Genomic DNA, 18,550 nt, shown 5'->3' on the forward strand with positions numbered 1-18,550 from the left:
GATCCTGCCTACAGTGTGACGTAAAAAACATCATAGCTGTCCAATTTCTCATGGGCAGGTCCAATATCACTCAGCGGTCTAACATTGACTTTTTTTTGGACTGCTCCGTAGAACATTGAAAATGTTAGACTTTTTAAAGTGAAGATTTATATAGGAAACAATTCTGAAAGATAAAGCAAAGAGTTAATTAATAGCATTATCAATTGAATTCAAGTGTACATAACTCCATAACCACAGGAGTTTATTTTCGCAATTTACGGAGTTAAAACGTGAAATAAAGCACTGTTCAAAATTAAGGTAAAAAATGAAGTGACAATAGAGGGGACAATAAACAACGAATTCACAGAGAGTAAAACAGAATCTGAAAATCGAGTAAAAATAAAGATATAACAAGTGTGCATTTGGTTAATTTCTGATAATTGATTTCAGAATTTTCAGGTTAAAGCCGTGGTTTTCAAATATTAAAAAAAAAATCTTATTTGACCAGCTCCGACATACATATAACACACTGAATCGCAATCCATTGTTATCTGGTAATTTGTACAAAATATTTGTCCATCCCTAATGAATAACAGATTTACAAATATAAAGAGTTTCCTCTTGATATTTATTGAATCAGCTTAACTTTATCAATAAATGATTGGATTAACACAAAAACACTAAAGTTGGTCAAGGCGCTATGTGTTTATACCAGTTTGAAAATAAATTTGTGGAAAGACGCACAAGAGACTTTGATCGCGCCTTAACAAGGTGATAATATCGAAAGAATACATCACAATTACAACGTTTAAAAGGAATAAAAAAATGAACTGAAAACTGAGAAATGACTCATGGCTAATCGTCTTGTGTACTTTAAGTTGTAAACATTAAATGTGAATGTGTTACTACAATGATCCGATGTAACACTTTGATAGAATAGAATATATAAATACATTAACCTGCTAATTAGGTGTGAATATGTAAGATCAACTGTGGGATCGCACTTAAGCCTAAAATTTACGAATCATTGAAAATGTTGGCCACTTTGCCCAGTAAACATCTTCACACTATAGCCCGGTATTATGGCGATCATTTTTACTGATCACACAATAGATACTGTAATATAATCACTATCTAATATAGATACAGCATCTAATTGATCAATCGACTGATGTCTGCATGCTTCTTTCTTCTTAGCCTTTTATGTCGGATAGTTTTGTCTAAGTACTCTTTAAAGTTGTAATATATCAATTTTTTTTATGTCGACAGACTTTGGATATAGAGAGGGACCATTTTTCTAACAATTTAATCAAGTATGGTGTCCGATGAAGTAGATAAAATGTGTCCCTCTTTTTACTGACTTTAAAAAAATATGTCCCTTTTGAAGGGTTACAACATAAGTCAGATACCCATTTTCAACATAATTTATTAAACTAAACTGATCCAAAATGTTGTTTTCACGTTTACTCCTTAATCTCATGGATATTATTTTTCATATCTCATACTTTGTATCTCAACGCCTCTTGATGTCATATAAACAAATAAATGAGATAACATTTGTCAAACGAAAAATCGAGATAGAATTTATAACAATTTATTTAATAAAAACAATGAAATATAAAAAAATTTTAAAAAAAGAGCATTTTGCCTTTTTTTAAATACGCACTATTTCTAGCGGTGTAATATCTCTTGCAGAGTTATGCAGCCGACGGGAAAGTGACTGTATAAAACCATTAAAAATAAGTTAAAAATGAAAATTTGATACAATGTTAAAAAAAAAAAAGTTTTGCGATTGGATATGACTTTGCCCTTTAATCATCGCTGTCTGTTTTCTTACCCTTCGCCAAATGCTCGGGATAGAAAACACGTTACTCGTTGGATAGAAATCATACATGTATCAGTCAAAACTTTGGAAAATCCAATATCAATTCCTTTCAAAAGAAAATTTTGCGAATGATTTTAGAACAAAATATCGATCAGAATACCTACATGTAACACGAGTAACCACTAACTGTATAAAAATCCCTCTAATTTTATTACACTTTGGAACATATATCACAAGACTCAAATTGGCATATTCCTTGGTCGATTTTGACATATGTAATACATCAAAGAATTTCACAAAAAAAAAAAAAATAACAAATGAGATGTGTTTGCCTAAGAAAATTTACATTATCTAATATATAAAAAAATCTTACAGGAAGAGTAAGGCTTTCAAATTATACAAACCACAAAATACGCACATACATGTCAATGAAACATGCCAAGGCATTCATTGAGAAATGGCCTGAGAATAAAGATAATATCGTAACCCTGCTAACATTGTGCACATAGATATACACATCGAGCTTGAGTAAACCTTAAAATATATAGTGTGCCGTACAAAAGGATAGATTTAATGCATCGTCTGTTTTTAACCGCAATTCATTCTGCACAGAATTATTGAATTAGTTCATTGACAAGAATCAGGGGTAAACTTTCTCCTCAAATCTTCGACGACAGTCAAGGATATTCTATATAGGGGTGTCACAATAGCTTTAAAAAAATGATATTACTTATCTGGCTGTATCTTAATTGCAACCCGAAACTGAGACCCCTGTGTTCTTGAGGTGTAAAGTTTATACCTAAGTTTTATTTCTATATCATAAATGAAGAGTTTACCTGTAATCGTCACCTATGAAAGCACACATTGCCCTGACACACACGGTTCTGATTTACTTCATTAAACGCGATGCCGTCTAGTAATTATAACACCTGTGAAGGGGAATTGATAGATATACTTAAAAAACGCGCATGTGCTTCGAATTAAAATGGATTGCTTTTAAACAAACCAACTACTTTATCATATTCTTTAAGCAGGTAAATAAAGAGAAGTTCCATTGATACCGAGCGGATTCGCTGACTCGCATCCTCATTGGCTGAGCCGATTGTGACATAGTGTGCGACAAACTCAACTGATCTAGGGGCGCTTAAGTATTATATACTCCCCTGCCCGCTCTAGCTACACGTATACCCAGGTTTATTGATATTACCTATATTCATCATCACATGTAGCTAGGATCTTAAGTGTTACAAATTGATTTCAGTGTTCATGAATCAGTGCCTCACTATGTCTGGATTCAAGGCCGTGATGATGCTAGGAATTGCATTGTTCCACATTTTGTGAAGCAAACTATTCATTTTGTCATCAGTTGTCAAACGGCAAATGCACGTGCACATGTACACTGTACGTAAGACTTATTCAGCTGATATGATATTCTGGAAACGTTCATCTACTTTTACATGGACTGTTATCCTATATCTAGTTCACAGTGTATTAGGGACCAGTGATTATGTAATTTTAGACCAGCATCAGGGTAAGTATTGTACGATCAGGTTTCTCTATAGAAAACAGCTTACATTGCAGTTTTCAAATTGACCCATTTAATTATTTACCATTTGACTGAAAACAATGAAACTTTGAATAAAATTTTGAATTTTTAAAGCCTTTTGCAATGCATGTTTGTTCAAATATCTTTCACATACTTCCCTTAAATCCCGATGGTATATGTTTTCAAAAAAAAAGTTCATATCAGTTAGATATAATAACTTTAATATCTATTGTATTGCACGCACAAGCTATTAATATTGAAAGGAAAAGGTGAATAAGAAAATATTTCAAAATATTTGTAATATAAACCAAATTCTATAACCCATTCAAAGATTCTTTTCTTATCAGCGTAACGTATCATTATATGTCTTTGAAAGGATTGTAAATTAACAAATCTGAAGTGTAATGGCGTGTAATAAATATATATAAATGAAATAAAGTCCTTTTACATTCTTTAAAACAAGATATATAGAGAATTATTATTCAATACTGCAAAAACCCGGCAACCCCATATGGTCTGACCTACTTCAAAAACTTCCCGTGTCTTGCACCTTGCTAATGTCAATGGTCACGATACTATGCATATTTTCCACAGGATTACAAAGTTATCAGATGTGAGTGAAACAACCCATACTTTATACGGTTAATAAATTTTTTGCCACGAAGGCTGGCAAATGAGTATGTCAAAGATTAAGTCTCCACTCTAGATTTTTGTGGCAGATCGGTAAAAATTAAAGGTTGTGTATATGACATTTTGTTTAGATTGATAGCAGTTTTGGATAATCTAGCAATAGAGTGTAGTCTTGTAAAATCTTTTATCTCTGTTATCCTCGAATGTTGATGTATGGTAAATCTGACATTTAGTATCTGATCGCTCTCAAGTTGATAAACTTTTGGTCTGAAGGTTTCTCTCTTTGGTCACAATATTGTGTAATTCTTCCTAAAGATCACACGAATTCTTAAAAAGCTTCTACGATTTTATTACAATAGATCGGCATGTGATACCGAAAACTACACACTTATAATGAAAAACAGTGCAGTCAAATGTCGCCCAGGTCCTGATGTTTGTTTGCATCTATACAATTCAATGCATTATCTATGTCTCCCAGGCCTAAGATAAATGAACTTTCTTTGTATGCTTCAACCTGCATTACCTTAAGTGTTACATAATCACACCTGACAGCTAATTTTGAAGATTCTTTTTTAAAGATAAAAACTTCTTCTTAAGAGATAACTATATTTTGAAGTGCAGAATCAGTGCTAGGTGAACAGATATAAATTCATGCTGACATGCAAAACACTTGATCTATTTTTAAACGATATAAACATCAATGAGAACATTATATTTGCAGACATGGTAAGATTGAACATATATACTTTTTTTTTTACAGGTAGTATTGTAAACAAATTGGATAATTATGATATAACCATTCCCGTGCGAGTAACAAGCAATGGTGACGTCATCTCAAATGAACTTCATCCTCATAAATTACGTCATCGTAGAAATAGTGACCAAATTTTAGACACGATACATTATAAATTAAATGTGAAAAACAGTGACTATATACTCAAATTAAAGCCAAATATTAAACTGTATAATCCATCATTAGTTATTGAAAGAAAGAAAAATATATTCAACAATGTTTCGGACTCTAGTTTTGTGCGCTATACGAACAACAACCACCCACCATGCCATTATACAGGAGAAATTATCGACAAAGGGAACAGCAAAGTTGCATTGGCATTGTGTGACGGTTTGGTAAGTGCCCTATTTTCTCACGAATTTATGTAACTTTATATACATGCTATAAAAATCGAAAGTGTTGTATAATGTATTTATTACATTTGTACACGACTTCCGGAATAAGTTATTCTAATTGTGTCCTATACCTTCTCATCTCATTTGCAAAAAGTCGTTTAACAGCAACGTTGTTTATCAGTATATATCAGTATGAAGTCATCATTTAAAATATGATTGTTGTAGACATAAAGAGGTAATTAGGGGGCTGTATTTGTTTCTGTAAACATAATTATTATCGTCAGTGAGTGAAGGAAACTTTTTGTTAACTGCGCGCGCTACAAAGGTAGGAGCCCCTCTTCAAAGATTCCCCCATCAATGTTACCGGCGGTGATTAGTGTAAGGTTATAGACGGTAACACTGTTAATTGCTGGTCTTTATCATCGTCTAGTAAATATTCCAATCACTGAACTTCTCCGATACCTTTATATTCCTAGAAATAACAAGCAGATGTTGCAGAGAGCGAGGTGATCGTATACCACGGGATTTTGGCATTCAAAAAAAGTGGCTACCGTGTGCAAGATGCCAATACGTATTTTTCTTGCACTGTTGATAAATACAGAAGGTTTTTGGTACCCTTTGACGGGTTGTGTGGGATTTTAAAATAAACTTTCGTCCGTTTAATCTCAAATAAACCTCTTCATAAAAGGGAAGATCTGGCACACCGCTGTGGTTCATTTATTTACTTCTTTTTAAAATTCTTATAATTGGGATGAGAATAGAATATGCATGTTCACCACATATTAAAAGTTGCATGCTTTGAAGACCAGTTGCTCCCTTTAATCCCAAATAAATCACTTAAAAACTTTAAATGGGTCACGGTCTGACCCACAGGGTAGAGTTACATGGTGTTTTGTTCGCTGTGTGGCACAAAAAGAAGATCCTAGTTTTTTTTTCATTCATAATTTACCAATCTTTTACATATTTACTGTGAGAACATGTTCGGAGAAATATCGTTTAATTGATCTAGGGACCTACAACAAGATCGTGTGTGCAGGATCGCTTACATTTCCATTCATATATTTAAAAGGGGTTCCATTGAAAACTTGTAATCACTACCAACCATTACAATGACATATATATAATCTTTTGGATCGAATGGACTATAATTAATTATGTCTGGAATACTGGACAGATACTTTACGCTCCCCCGGTACAAATTTATGAATGAATTTGAATTGAGGAAAATGCTTCGATTGCACATATAACTAAGAGATTCATAATCAGCGATTAATGCATTGTCATATTATGTAACCATACAGGCAGCTTATCATTTATTAATATTTGTATACTTTTAAAACTTTAAAAAGATTTGTATAAAGACACCGGTAGTCCACACACGGGTGCACGTGGTATTTGAATTCAAGGACGATCTCGTAAAATCACAAACATATTAGAATATAAGATATCATATATAAAATGTCTTCTTAAAAAAATTACAGTTTCCCGTTCTTACAAGTGTAATTGCAACATCATGCACTTAGTATATTAAAAGATACCTTGTTGTGACGGCTTAGTTGAATATTATCTACCCCACAGAAAAAGGTTATGTAGCGCTTGCCCGCACTTACCCCGAAAGTTGATCCCTCTTCTTTAGAGTGAAAAAGAACGAATTGTGAAAGTTCAAGTGTGATAAAACTTGTTCTTATTAAGTTTTTAATTTGAAAAAGAAAAATAAACTATTTCCCAATTTTTTGTCCTTTGATGTCGTGACTTTTCATTTCTTGTGTAAAGCAACTCTGAAATTATTCAAAAAACACTATACTATGAAGTGGAGGTGTAATATATCGTCTTTAAAAAGTCTTAAGAAACCCTTTCTTGGTTTGCAAATGATTTCCCATGAAGTGCTTTTAATGATCGATTCGGCAAACAAAAGCTATTAACAGTCATACTCTATCGGAAATGAATTAAGAAGATATTTATTTTTTTGACCACTTGACACAGATTTTCCCCAAATTTTGTCTGCTTTTGAAAAAAGCAAATTTATCGATGTTGTGATATTTTCAAGATGGCAGTTTTTGCACCATTTTTTCCCCATTTCCCTGAATTACATATACACAAGCATATTAACATCAAATTTATGAAATGAAAGAAGAGAAAGTTATTGTTTTCCTGCTGGTCTTCTTTCTGTTGTTGTTTTTGTTCCAGTGTCTGTGCAAACAACCTCAAAAAAACTGTAAGCATTGTTGTAAGAGAAACACGTGTTGTCATAACTCACAAAGCGATCTCCTTTTCTTCTGGCATCTACCGTGTATTATAAAAGTATTAAACGATTTCTATCAGAAAAAAATGTCATTTTTTCCTTCTTGGTTCTCATTGAAGTTGAAGTGAGGAATGGTTTATGTATGCCCCATTACACTATCTTTGACTTTTAATGAGAGAGCTGGGAAATCACTGTTATTTATTTTTTAAAAAAATCACACATGTACGAAATTAATCACGTGCCATTGATAATCCAATTTATAATGTTCCTGTCTGCTTAATCTAGACGCTCCATATTCACTATTTTTACGCTTTCTTGCAGCATGGGTTAATTCATACTGGTGATACAACATATTTTATTGAACCAATGCAACAACCAAAAAATAGTAGTGGTCATCCTCATGTTATATACCAACATGGACCAAGGACAGAAACTGACGCTGATCATTCAAGTCAAAAAGACGCTTGTGGAAACGATGGTACTACAACTATTATCTCCCCATCTTTCAATAAATGTTTTTCTTAAATTTCATCATATTATTTTGGAATTTTGGGAACGTACTCTAAAACCATTATGACTCAGTTACAGTAATAAATCAAAGAAAATTACTTTGTCAAGAATCCAAGGGTCATGAATAAAAATGAATTAATTTCATTGTTATATAGTATCGGCCACTGTAAAATTAGATATGGCACAATCTTGTTTTCGTACGTGCAAATTGAGCAATTAGTTTTATCAGCAACATGACTCCATTTTTGGAAATTAGACGATAAATTCAGAAAATGGGGAATCTTGTCATTTGCGATAAATTCACCGATAAACAGAATCCATAAACGAAAGTATAGTGTACATGTATAATAATGCTAATTATTTCGTATTGAGAATAAATAAGTTCAAAATTCAATATTTTACAAGAAATAAAAACAAAGAAAGCAAACAAACAAAGGGAAAGATGGGAGGCTAACCATCAGCGGAGAAGCGGACGAAGCAACAGACGACATAAACGATCTATCTCTGTGGAGCATCACGTGGAGACCTTAGTGGTTGTGGACCCGGATATGACGGAATATTACAAAAATGAAGACGTCACGACTTACGTCCTTACCATTATGAACATGGTATGTCGGGAATCTACTAACCCCAACCCACACAACAACAACAACTACAGATGCCTATAATAATAATAATTAAAAACAACACTCGACGAGAAAATATATTATTTTTTTTCACATCTAATACATGTAAAAAAAAAAAAAAAAAACTCCTGTTATCTAAAAATAATAAAAGATGCCTTTTCTTATATCGCTCCAGGTGTCTCAACTGTTCCACGATGCTTCACTGGGAAATGCAGTCAATATAGTGGTCGTCCGCATTATTTTACTAGAGGATCAACAGGTATACAGACACTAGTTTTACTCATAGTGTTTTACACGAATGTGTCTGGAACCGAATGCCAAACTAACGGGTCTTTTATCAGTTTATCATAAATGACCATTTTAAAATTCCAGACATTGTACATATATGTCACTTTTATTTGCTTGGTGTCTGATACCATTAAAAATGGTTCGCTCATTTAGGTCCAAATCATATTTTTGTGTTCACGAAAATGGTTTTATGCTGTAACCATAAAGTTAACATAATAATTTCAATTTAGGAAGGCCTTATAATAACACATCATGCAGACAAATCGCTACGAAGCTTTTGCAAATGGCAGACCAAGATTAACATGAAAGAGGAAGACCATCCCAATCATCATGATGTGGCTATACTCCTGACAAGGTCCTTAACATTATGAAACAATATTAAAATAAATAATGAATAATAATGGGACAAAATAAGTTACTACATGTCTTGTTGAGGTATTATCAGTAGTACCAATTTTACTAAATTTACAAATTTTCTAAAGAGAATGGTATTCTGGTTGCAGGAAAAATATCTGTGCTCGAATGAATAGACCATGTAACACACTAGGATTGGCCCAGACATCTGGGATGTGTCAGCCACACCGAAGCTGCAACATCAACGAAGACACGGGACTCTCACTGGCCTACACAGTTGCTCATGAGCTAGGGCACAAGTAGGTTACACCAGCCTGGTTAGCAATTTGACGATGATATTTTTTCTCTTCAACAATTTTATGCAAGCTTTTCTTGGCTAAATATCAAGCACAGTGCTCAAAGCAGAGTAAGGAAAGGGCAATGTATATTAATCACGGGAAAAGTCACTAAATTTTATCATAGGAAATGGCACTAAAAATTTATCCCAGGAAAGGGCACTAAATATCATTACAGGAAAGAACAATAAATAATGATAACAACAAAGCACACTAAAATATTAATCACAGCACTGCACATTTATAATAATAGGAAAGGGCACCAAATAAGCACACTAAATATTAATATAAATACATGCAATAAAGTGCACTAAATATTAATCGCAGGAGAGGGCACTAAAATATTAATCATAGGAAAAAACACTAAAATTTAAATTACAGATAGCACACTAGATATTAGTCACAGAAGAGGGCATTAATTTATCTTAGGAAAGCACACTGAATATTTATTACAGCAAAGCAAACTAAATATTAACGCACAGGAAAGCACATTAAATATCAATCAAACGTAAGGACACTAAATATCAATCACAGGGATTGCCACTAAATATGAATTACAGGAAAAGGGCACTAAAATGTAAATCACAGGAAAGAGCAATAAATTTTCAGACATTCTTGTTTTGTAGTTTTGGGATGAACCATGATAGTCGTAGGAACGGTTGCAAAACATCAAACAAGGACCACTTCCTTTACCTGATGCAGAATCAGCTTATGGCGGTCAGTCCACTGATGAAGTGGTCAAACTGCAGCAAGCGTGCAATCACGGAGTTCATTGAGTATGTGTCACTGTTAACGGCTTTACACCCCCTTTGAAAATCTCACAGCCTCACTCTGTACCTAGTATCGTTCTATAATTTTGTCATTATGCTGTATTCAAAATTACATCTAAGTTACATTCTGTTGTTCCCATGCAGTTTCCACTCCTATACACGTGAAAATTATCAGGCTATATAATGCAATGAAATAAATCTCTTGCAATTTTTTGGAAAAAATGTGCATATTATCATGTTTATGATCGAGAAGTTGTCTCATTGTAAACGCACTGGATTCTATAATGAGGTCAATATTTTTCTTGGCACAGTCGAGGGTGGGGTTACTGTCTGGAGGATGAACCTGCCAAGTACAGGGATACGGAATACGAGTACCCAGTACTACCACCCGGTACCATGTATGACGTCGAACATCAGTGCAGGCTCGCTTACGGTCAAAACTCCTCCTTTTGTGGGGAACAGGTATAAACAGTCATACAGTTCTTGTCCTCTACTACACAAATACTCAAAGTAAAGTCCATTTTTTTGATGGCAGATCAATGATTCAAGTACATTTTAAATATTATTTTTTTAATGATTCTCTAAGGAGGACATATGCAGCACTCTTTGGTGCCGAATGGACAACAAGTGTTCTACAAGACTGGAGGCCGCTGCTGAAGGAACAATATGTGGGCCAAATAAGGTATACATACGCATTTTGTAGTCCAGGAAACCAACTACTTGAAACAATAGATACATCTGTCCATAAAGCAAGTTTCTTAAACATAGATACTAGTATATTACAAAAGTATTTTTTGGAACAATTTGCAGTGGTGTTTCAATGAGCAATGCGTGGAAATTGGCGACAGACCGGAATCTATCAATGGTAACTGGGGAGAGTGGAGTAGTTGGTCTACGTGTTCCAGAACCTGCGGTGCCGGAGTTTCTGCACGAGAGCGTCACTGCGATAACCCAAGGTATGTTTTAAACAAAGATCAAAACCTCTCCATGCTGTGGCTTTTTATTGCATTACATCACCAGGTTTGTTTGGGTTAAAAGTAGATTGAGTTTATATATGCTATTATTGAACACCTGTTAATGTGAGGTTATTTTTTTTTGCAAAGGATGAAAACCAAAGCACTGAGGGATCAAATGATGACGGAATACTTTGAAAAATTTAGAGAAAACATACTGAGGTGTCTTTCTAACTTTATTTTCAGACCCGCTAATGGAGGAAAATACTGCATAGGGGAAAGAAAAAGATACAGAATATGCAACACGGAGGTATCATAAACATCTTAATGCTTTTTGCTAGCTTCCTCTCGGCAGAAACGGATCTATTTTTCATCATAGCCTTCGATGCATAAAATTTTATCTTTTTGTTTTCTTGGCAATTATTACGATTTTCCCATTGAGTTTGTGTCCTCTGGCTACATGTAATCAAGACTTAATTAACACAATCTTAAAAACAGCGCGATAATCAGGGGTCGCTGAGAAGACATCTTTTTGTTGCTAGATATATTTAGTAACATCCATTATGTTTGTCATGATTCTGCCAATATCTTTCGCCGTTTGAAATGATTAAGATATTGTACATAAGAAAATCCGACTTTGATTGAAAACTTCGTACGGATATTACATTGAAAACCATGAATAATCTACATAGATCTTAAATCAAATTTATCTACATAAGTATAAATGGGGTTCAATTTCATTTTATCAATCTGATAAATTTGGTGTTCTTGCATTTTGAAGGCATGCCCGGAAAATAGCCTAAGCTTTCAGGAGGCTCAATGTGACGAGTTCAACTACATACCCTATCAAAACGGACTTTATGAGTGGCAGCATGTCCCAACCCCAAGTAGGTCTTGGTATTCACACATATCTTTATGTTTGTTTTCATTTTACAAACTTTTTTTTTTGATGGATGGGGTCGGTTTGACATTCTAGATGAATTATATTTTCAGTTCACTTAAAACATATTCCCCGTGGCCAGTACAGAAAAACCTTTAAAAAATTAAACCTTATTCATAAAGCAAATATTTGAATTTTGATATTTTACCAGCATATGCTACGTTGGTATTTTGACTACCTGGGTTAGATTGATTGGTTAGATTAATTGATACGAACATTTGTCAGAAAGTCAAAAAGTCAGAAGTACTCTAAGATAAGAGTGTATTTACTCCGATAGATTAAAAAGGAATGTGGATAGAATAAATACTTTACATGTATGTTCAAAATTGATGTTGCATTCACATTTACTTTAAGTTGCTATCTTTTCATGTATTAATAATTCTTAAGGTCATATGCAACGTACATATACATATACCTGTACTTTACAATGAACCTTTCCCACCGATTATTTTTGAAGATATTCTTAATTTAAAATCAAAGTACCATTTGATGTTCTTTGACCAAAAAAAAAAAAAAAAAAAAAAAAAAAAAAAAAAAAAAAAAAAATCAGCATACATGTACATTACCAGGAACTTTGAACAGATATCAAATGATAAATATCCTTTTTTTTTTTTAAAAGAAAAATTAACAAAAATATAGTTTTAGCTGGTATTTTCTCAGAATTTGATGCAAAGGAGGTGTACAGCATTACCAGGCATAATAAAATTGCATTAAAGGTCCTTCAATTATTAAAACTTTTAAATTATTAGAAAATAAAATTCAAAACTACGTTTCATTCGTCCTTAAATGCTTTTTATGCAATTCAACAAAACCAATGTATCAAACACACACAGTGGCGGATTTAAGGGGGGGGGGCGCACCCCCCCCCCCCCAAAAAAAACTGTCAAAGTTAGCGTAAATCATAGTTAAGTCCGGAAAATGAAAAAAAAAATGTCTACTCGCTAGACCTCATTTTTACCCTACAAAATCTCTAGAATCCAGGAGCTTCTGGGCCCCCACCAGGGCTTTGCCCTGGACCCACTGGGGGCCTCAAAGTGGCCCCCCAGCCTACTTTCTGCGCCCCCTAACTTCAATTCCTGGATCCGCGCCTGATACAAAACTCCTTTATTTGTCCTGAAAAACACAGTGCTATGCAGTTGTATAATTCACAAAATTCGGTTGCCATCTATAACAGGCACTAATATTTTAAAAAAGAAATATGCATAATAATAAATTCGGTAACTTGTTTTCGTTTCTTCTGAGTAACATTTTCAATTGGAATGTTAAATTGTCGCGGCTCCCAATTCATTATGTAGCGGAAATGTAAGAGTTCATGTTTGTAAACAATATACAGAAAAGTAGCTCTCTGTGACACTCTTTTTATGGAAAACTTAACACGGCCCGTGTGATTCTGACAGATTTAGTACTTCAAACTTTTATTGGTCATGAATTAACCTCAGGCCACACAAAGCTTTTAACAAGTCCTTACATCTAAAATTGATCTCATAAATTATATTATAAATGTCAAAATATATCTCGTTCCTTATCCCGTCAACATGGAATTGCACCCCCTGAGTGTGTACTTTAATAGATCCATTGTGTAATCTGCCAGAAATGTTTGCCAGATAAATAATATCCTAAATAGACGAAATAACCTTATTTTGCGTGGTATTAATATCTCTAGAAATTAAGGAAGCTGTACAAATTGCACACTGAAGAGTTCTAATTGTAGCGTTAGCAGTTAGAGTGAAATGCTCTTAGATGTCAGATAAAATAAGCAGGAATATAAAGTTAATGACACAATTTTTAAGACATTAAAAGTATTCTTAACATTATATACAACGGTAGAGGTAATTAATACATTATTTACATGTATTTTTCCAATGTAAGTAAACAGCAGTATTTCTGCGTTCTAATACTTCATTTTCTTTGAACATTTTTATGAGGAAAAATAAGAGAAGTCTTATGTTGAAAATGAACTAGGTAAACTCAATAAGTACACCTTTTTATTTTCTATTTTTTACAAAGTCCAAACACATTTTTCAATAGTGTTTAGAGCTTCCTTAACCAGCTTTTTTTTGTTTTTGTTTTATTTTTACGAAACAAACATGATAGTTGTTTATTACCTCTTTGGTTACTCAGGATGTAATACTATTTCAGGAACTCCGTGTCAATTGCATTGTAAACCCGAAAACAAGTTTTTCTCTGTCATGATGAAAGACATCGTTACTGATGGGACTCCATGTATGGCTGGCACTAGAAACTTATGCATCAGCGGCAGATGTCGGGTATGATTCAGATTTCAATGATACCTATCCATCACTAAAAAATTTAATGGCCGTTTCGTGCACATAACACTAGCAAGCAAATAAAAGCCCAGACATTTCAGCATTAGTTGCATTTTGTGCACGAAAGTTTTTATATTCTGACATGATATTCAAGGTTTTTATCACTATCTGTTAAGTCATTTGTGTTTATTTATAAGCCGTTTGTTGATATCTTTCGCTATCTGTTTCAGCATATTGGATGCGACTGGGGAATAGACTCCACAGCGAAAGAAGATAGATGTGGCGTTTGTCATGGCGACGGATCAACTTGTGAAACGATAAAAGACCAATATAACGAAACACAAGGAATGGGTTTGTGGAATTTGCCAGTCACTTCTTGAATAAAAAGCATTGTACTGAAAGATATTCTAGTTTTTATACAGGTATTAAAATTTTTCATTCAACTGGATCTTTCTTGAAATTTTATTTAATCAGGTTACGTTGAGGCGACTGTTATACCAAAGGATGCTCGTAACATTCGTGTGGAGGAAGTTGCTGGGGTGGATAACTACTTGGCACTTCAGAATGATAAGGGTCAGTACTACCTGAATGGTCACTGGTTCATTCAGTGGTCTGGAGACTACAACATTGCTGGTACTGTGGTACAATACAATCGTCAGGGTAACAGGGACAAATTTGAAGCCGTAGGACCAATCACTGAACCACTTCATATCATGGTAGTATTAGATTAGTTATCAATACATGTACATGTACGTATCTTTGCCGTACACTTCATGTCCTACAAGTTAGCAATGTATCCAATTTTCCAGCTCTTACTGCAGACACGGAACCCTGGTGTTGTGTTTGAATACACTGTTCCAAAGGAAAATGCTACAGATACTAGACCCCGTGAATTCCAGTGGACCTACATGGATTGGACACATTGTACCTCGTCTTGTGGATCAGGTATTTCATAGTTGTGTTAATGTAATTCCATGAATATCAATACAGATATGATTTATTTACTCTTACTTATTCCATCTTCGTTATTAATGATAGGTACACAAAGAGCCATTGTTGTTTGTTCTGAGAAAGAAGATGGACAAGTTGATGATGTTTACTGTAATAAGACACACAAACCTGATGACTTGCAAAGAGCTTGTAACATCCATCTCTGTCCAGCCAGGTAAACATACAATCATACACTTTATAACTATAACCATATGTTTGAGATACATGAGAATTATCTTCCATTACAATTTTCCAATTTACTTTCCTTCCAGATGGTGGGCAGGTCCTTGGCAGCATTGTTCCGTTACTTGTGGCAAGAATGGCGTCCACAAAAGGACTGTCATATGCGTACGCAGCCTAGGGAATGAAGAACAGATAGCCCTGGAAGATAAATCATGCCAAGGAGAAGAGAAGCCCACAGAAGTTGAGTCATGTCACCACAAAGACCCATGCCCAGGCACAGGCGAATGGGCTACAGGAAAGTGGACGCCTGTACGTTTTTTAAAAATAAATTTGTGATGCATTTTGTATTTGATAGAAAGTTTAACACATTAGTTATTCGTGAATTTTTTTGCAGTGTGATAGCAATCCATGTTCAGCACAGACTCGAGAAGTTAAGTGTTCATTACCAAGCATTGGTTGCGACAAAACCCCAATTCCAGCTCAGAAACGTCAGTGTTCCGATGTAATTTGCGAAAAATGGACAATTGGAAACTGGTCAGAGGTAAGCATTCTTTAAAAGAAAAAAATAAACTAAGAAAATATTGTAAACAATATTGAAAATTCTACCGTATTCTACATCCTTTATTTCTGTCTTTCTAGTGTTCTGTCAGTTGTGGATTTGGAGTTCGCGAGAGAAATGTCACGTGTCCTGAAACCAAAACGTGTGATGCAACACAAAAGCCAGAAGATACAGAAGCGTGTGGTCTTCTCGAGTGCCCATCCGCTCCAACCACAGAAATGGTTATAGATCTTATTGACATTCCAGAGGAATCAGCCGACGGCGGATACGAAAGAAAAGAGTTTATTGAAAATTATCGCATTATAAAAGGAATATCATCAACGATTTCATCCACCACTGTAGAATTTTCAAAAATGCCTCCGACAACAAGGCTTAATGGCAAAAGGGGGGTAACCGAAAGTCCGGTCTTGGCCACTGAGGTAACTGAAGACATTCCTCTGCAGCTTTTGGATATCAAAGAGGGTGGTACAGATGTTATCGTTGATAATAAAGATATTCAACAGCCGTCATCGTCGATGGAAAATAATAATATTCAGGGTGAAGACATGCTAGACAAAAAAGTCCAAGTACCGTCACCAATATCCGATTCTATACAACACAAACATAGGCATGGTCACACAACAAATGATAGGCAGAAGATGCTGTCTTCTCATGTTCATACGGATAAAATAGCTAATATTCCCCTTTTACCGGATATTAAAAAGCTCCGTCCGTTACCAAAGTTACCCTCATTGCCAAATATTTCTGGTCATCCACGGAGACGAATTAGTCCCAATACCATCATCATTCCTTCAGTTTTTGAGTGGGTCCCAAAGACGTGGAATCCGGTATGTTTTACACCTGTGGTAATTTTAACTAAATATTTATAATTTGCATTGCAGATTCACATAAATTTACCTTTTACTTTTATAATGCTTATTTTTGTACAGTGCTCTCGAAAGTGTGGTGGTGGAATTCAAACACGTGCGATTGGTTGTGTTGACTCAAAATCAGGCCAGGAAACAGAAGAGCATAATTGTAACATACTGACAAAGATGGACACAATTCGTCCCTGTAATACACAACAATGCTCAACGTGGCAAACGTCCAAGTGGAGTCAGGTACTCTCCCCCTTGTTTTACTGGAAAAGACATTGCAAACATTTATTATATTTTTAAGCCCTTCACAGAAATTGATAATTTGTATTTTCTGCAGTGTTCTGCCACTTGTGGGGAAGCCGTTCAAATCCGCGAGGTGGTTTGTTCAGAGAATTTGGACTGTGATCCAGACCAGAAACCAGTTAACATTCAACCCTGTGTTCTTCCAAAATGTCTAGCCTGGAAACATGGCCCTTGGAATACGGTAAAATTTTCTGTCGTAGAATTCATTTTGAAGACAGACTCTTTTAATTTTGATTTCTTGTTGAGTTTGCTAATGAACGCTATTTTAGTTTTGTCAATAATTTGCCGAAAATATGAAAATTAATTCTTTGATTTATTTTTAGTGCTCTAAAACGTGTGGTAAAGGACAGCAAATAAGAGCAGTGCAGTGCATAAATATAACATCTGAAACACTGGCCTCTGATTGTGACCTGTCGCAAAAACCAACTGAAGTCCAGTCCTGCAATCCGGATCCATGTCCACGTGGGCATTCAGGTACAATGAGATACTTTATTTCACCAGTCTTGTTTTTTTTCTGTTTTTAATGTCAGTTATTTCAGTGTTGTCTTAAATTTTACAGAACTGAAAACATCGAGGTGCAAAAGAAACAGGTTAAACAATAGAGTTTGTCGTAAATTACGAGAGAGAGGCCAATGTACTCGTGTGTATGTTAGAGTAAACTGTTGTAGAACATGTGAAATGAATAGATATCGAACAAGATGGCGACCAAGGAGAAGACAGGCACGATAGAAGCTGGAATGTTTAGAGCGAACTACAAACTCAGTGGTCCGGAAGGAAACTCACGCACAAAATTAGGATTTCCTCCTACAATGGAACCGAGCATTGTGTTCAGTACTCTGGAGGACAAATTAACCTGTTTCAGTATTCAAGTCTGCTGAAATCCATTATTTTTTTTTTGCTTGTTACGTCAGAATCATTCCCATAATTCCATATTTTATTACCGTTCAGATCGAATTGTTTCATGTTTGACATCTCTAATTTATCAATGAATTAGAATGATATAGTGTGTGTGTAATGTTTTATAGCTACTAGATATGCGACTGATAAAGAGTCTGATGTTACTCTTTATACATTATAATTGCTTTATACTCAGTAACCATTTTTTGTACATACAAAGTATACAATGCTTACAAAATATTTTGAAGATATTTATTTATATTATACAATTAATGTTTTGTGTACAATCCCTGTTGTTTTACAACTTTAAATGATACTCAATAAATACAATACTAAAAACACAAACAGTCCGAGTTTAATTTCAAAAC

At 34.5% G+C, this 18,550-nt stretch overlaps 1 protein-coding gene across 1 annotated transcript; it reads left to right on the forward strand.

The window, feature by feature from the left end:
- The first annotated feature begins 2,907 nt into the window (after window positions 1–2,907).
- On the forward strand, window positions 2,908–18,516 carry LOC133172257 (A disintegrin and metalloproteinase with thrombospondin motifs 7-like). The gene is made up of 25 exons (XM_061307109.1): window positions 2,908–3,335; window positions 4,741–5,108; window positions 7,672–7,828; window positions 8,266–8,468; window positions 8,662–8,745; window positions 9,005–9,129; window positions 9,278–9,427; window positions 10,090–10,239; window positions 10,545–10,695; window positions 10,820–10,915; window positions 11,044–11,189; window positions 11,433–11,496; window positions 11,968–12,073; window positions 14,266–14,393; window positions 14,624–14,744; window positions 14,868–15,109; window positions 15,203–15,338; window positions 15,432–15,558; window positions 15,656–15,875; window positions 15,961–16,107; window positions 16,206–16,952; window positions 17,055–17,225; window positions 17,320–17,466; window positions 17,609–17,759; window positions 17,845–18,516. The coding sequence occupies exons 1-25, from the start codon at window positions 3,185–3,187 to the stop codon at window positions 18,012–18,014; spliced, it is 4,458 nt and encodes a 1,485-aa protein (XP_061163093.1). The 5' UTR covers window positions 2,908–3,184; the 3' UTR covers window positions 18,015–18,516.
- Window positions 18,517–18,550: the final 34 nt, after the last annotated feature.

The sequence above is a fragment of the Saccostrea echinata genome, unplaced genomic scaffold, assembly GCF_033153115.1.
Source record: "Saccostrea echinata isolate AGI-Se365-2 ecotype Australia unplaced genomic scaffold, CSIRO_AGI_Sech_v1 ptg000002l, whole genome shotgun sequence".
In the NCBI taxonomy this organism is placed as follows: Eukaryota; Metazoa; Mollusca; class Bivalvia; order Ostreida; family Ostreidae; genus Saccostrea; species Saccostrea echinata.

Bases quoted from the DNA above. Each gene is read 5' to 3' on its own strand.
- LOC133172257 (XM_061307109.1), top strand. From the start codon at position 3,185: ATGCACGTGCACATGTACACTGTACGTAAGACTTATTCAGCTGATATG. The intron at 10,240-10,544 runs GTATGTGTCACT...TTCTTGGCACAG, and splicing joins GCAATCACGGAGTTCATTGA to TCGAGGGTGGGGTTACTGTC. The intron at 15,876-15,960 runs GTACGTTTTTTA...ATTTTTTTGCAG, and splicing joins CTACAGGAAAGTGGACGCCT to TGTGATAGCAATCCATGTTC.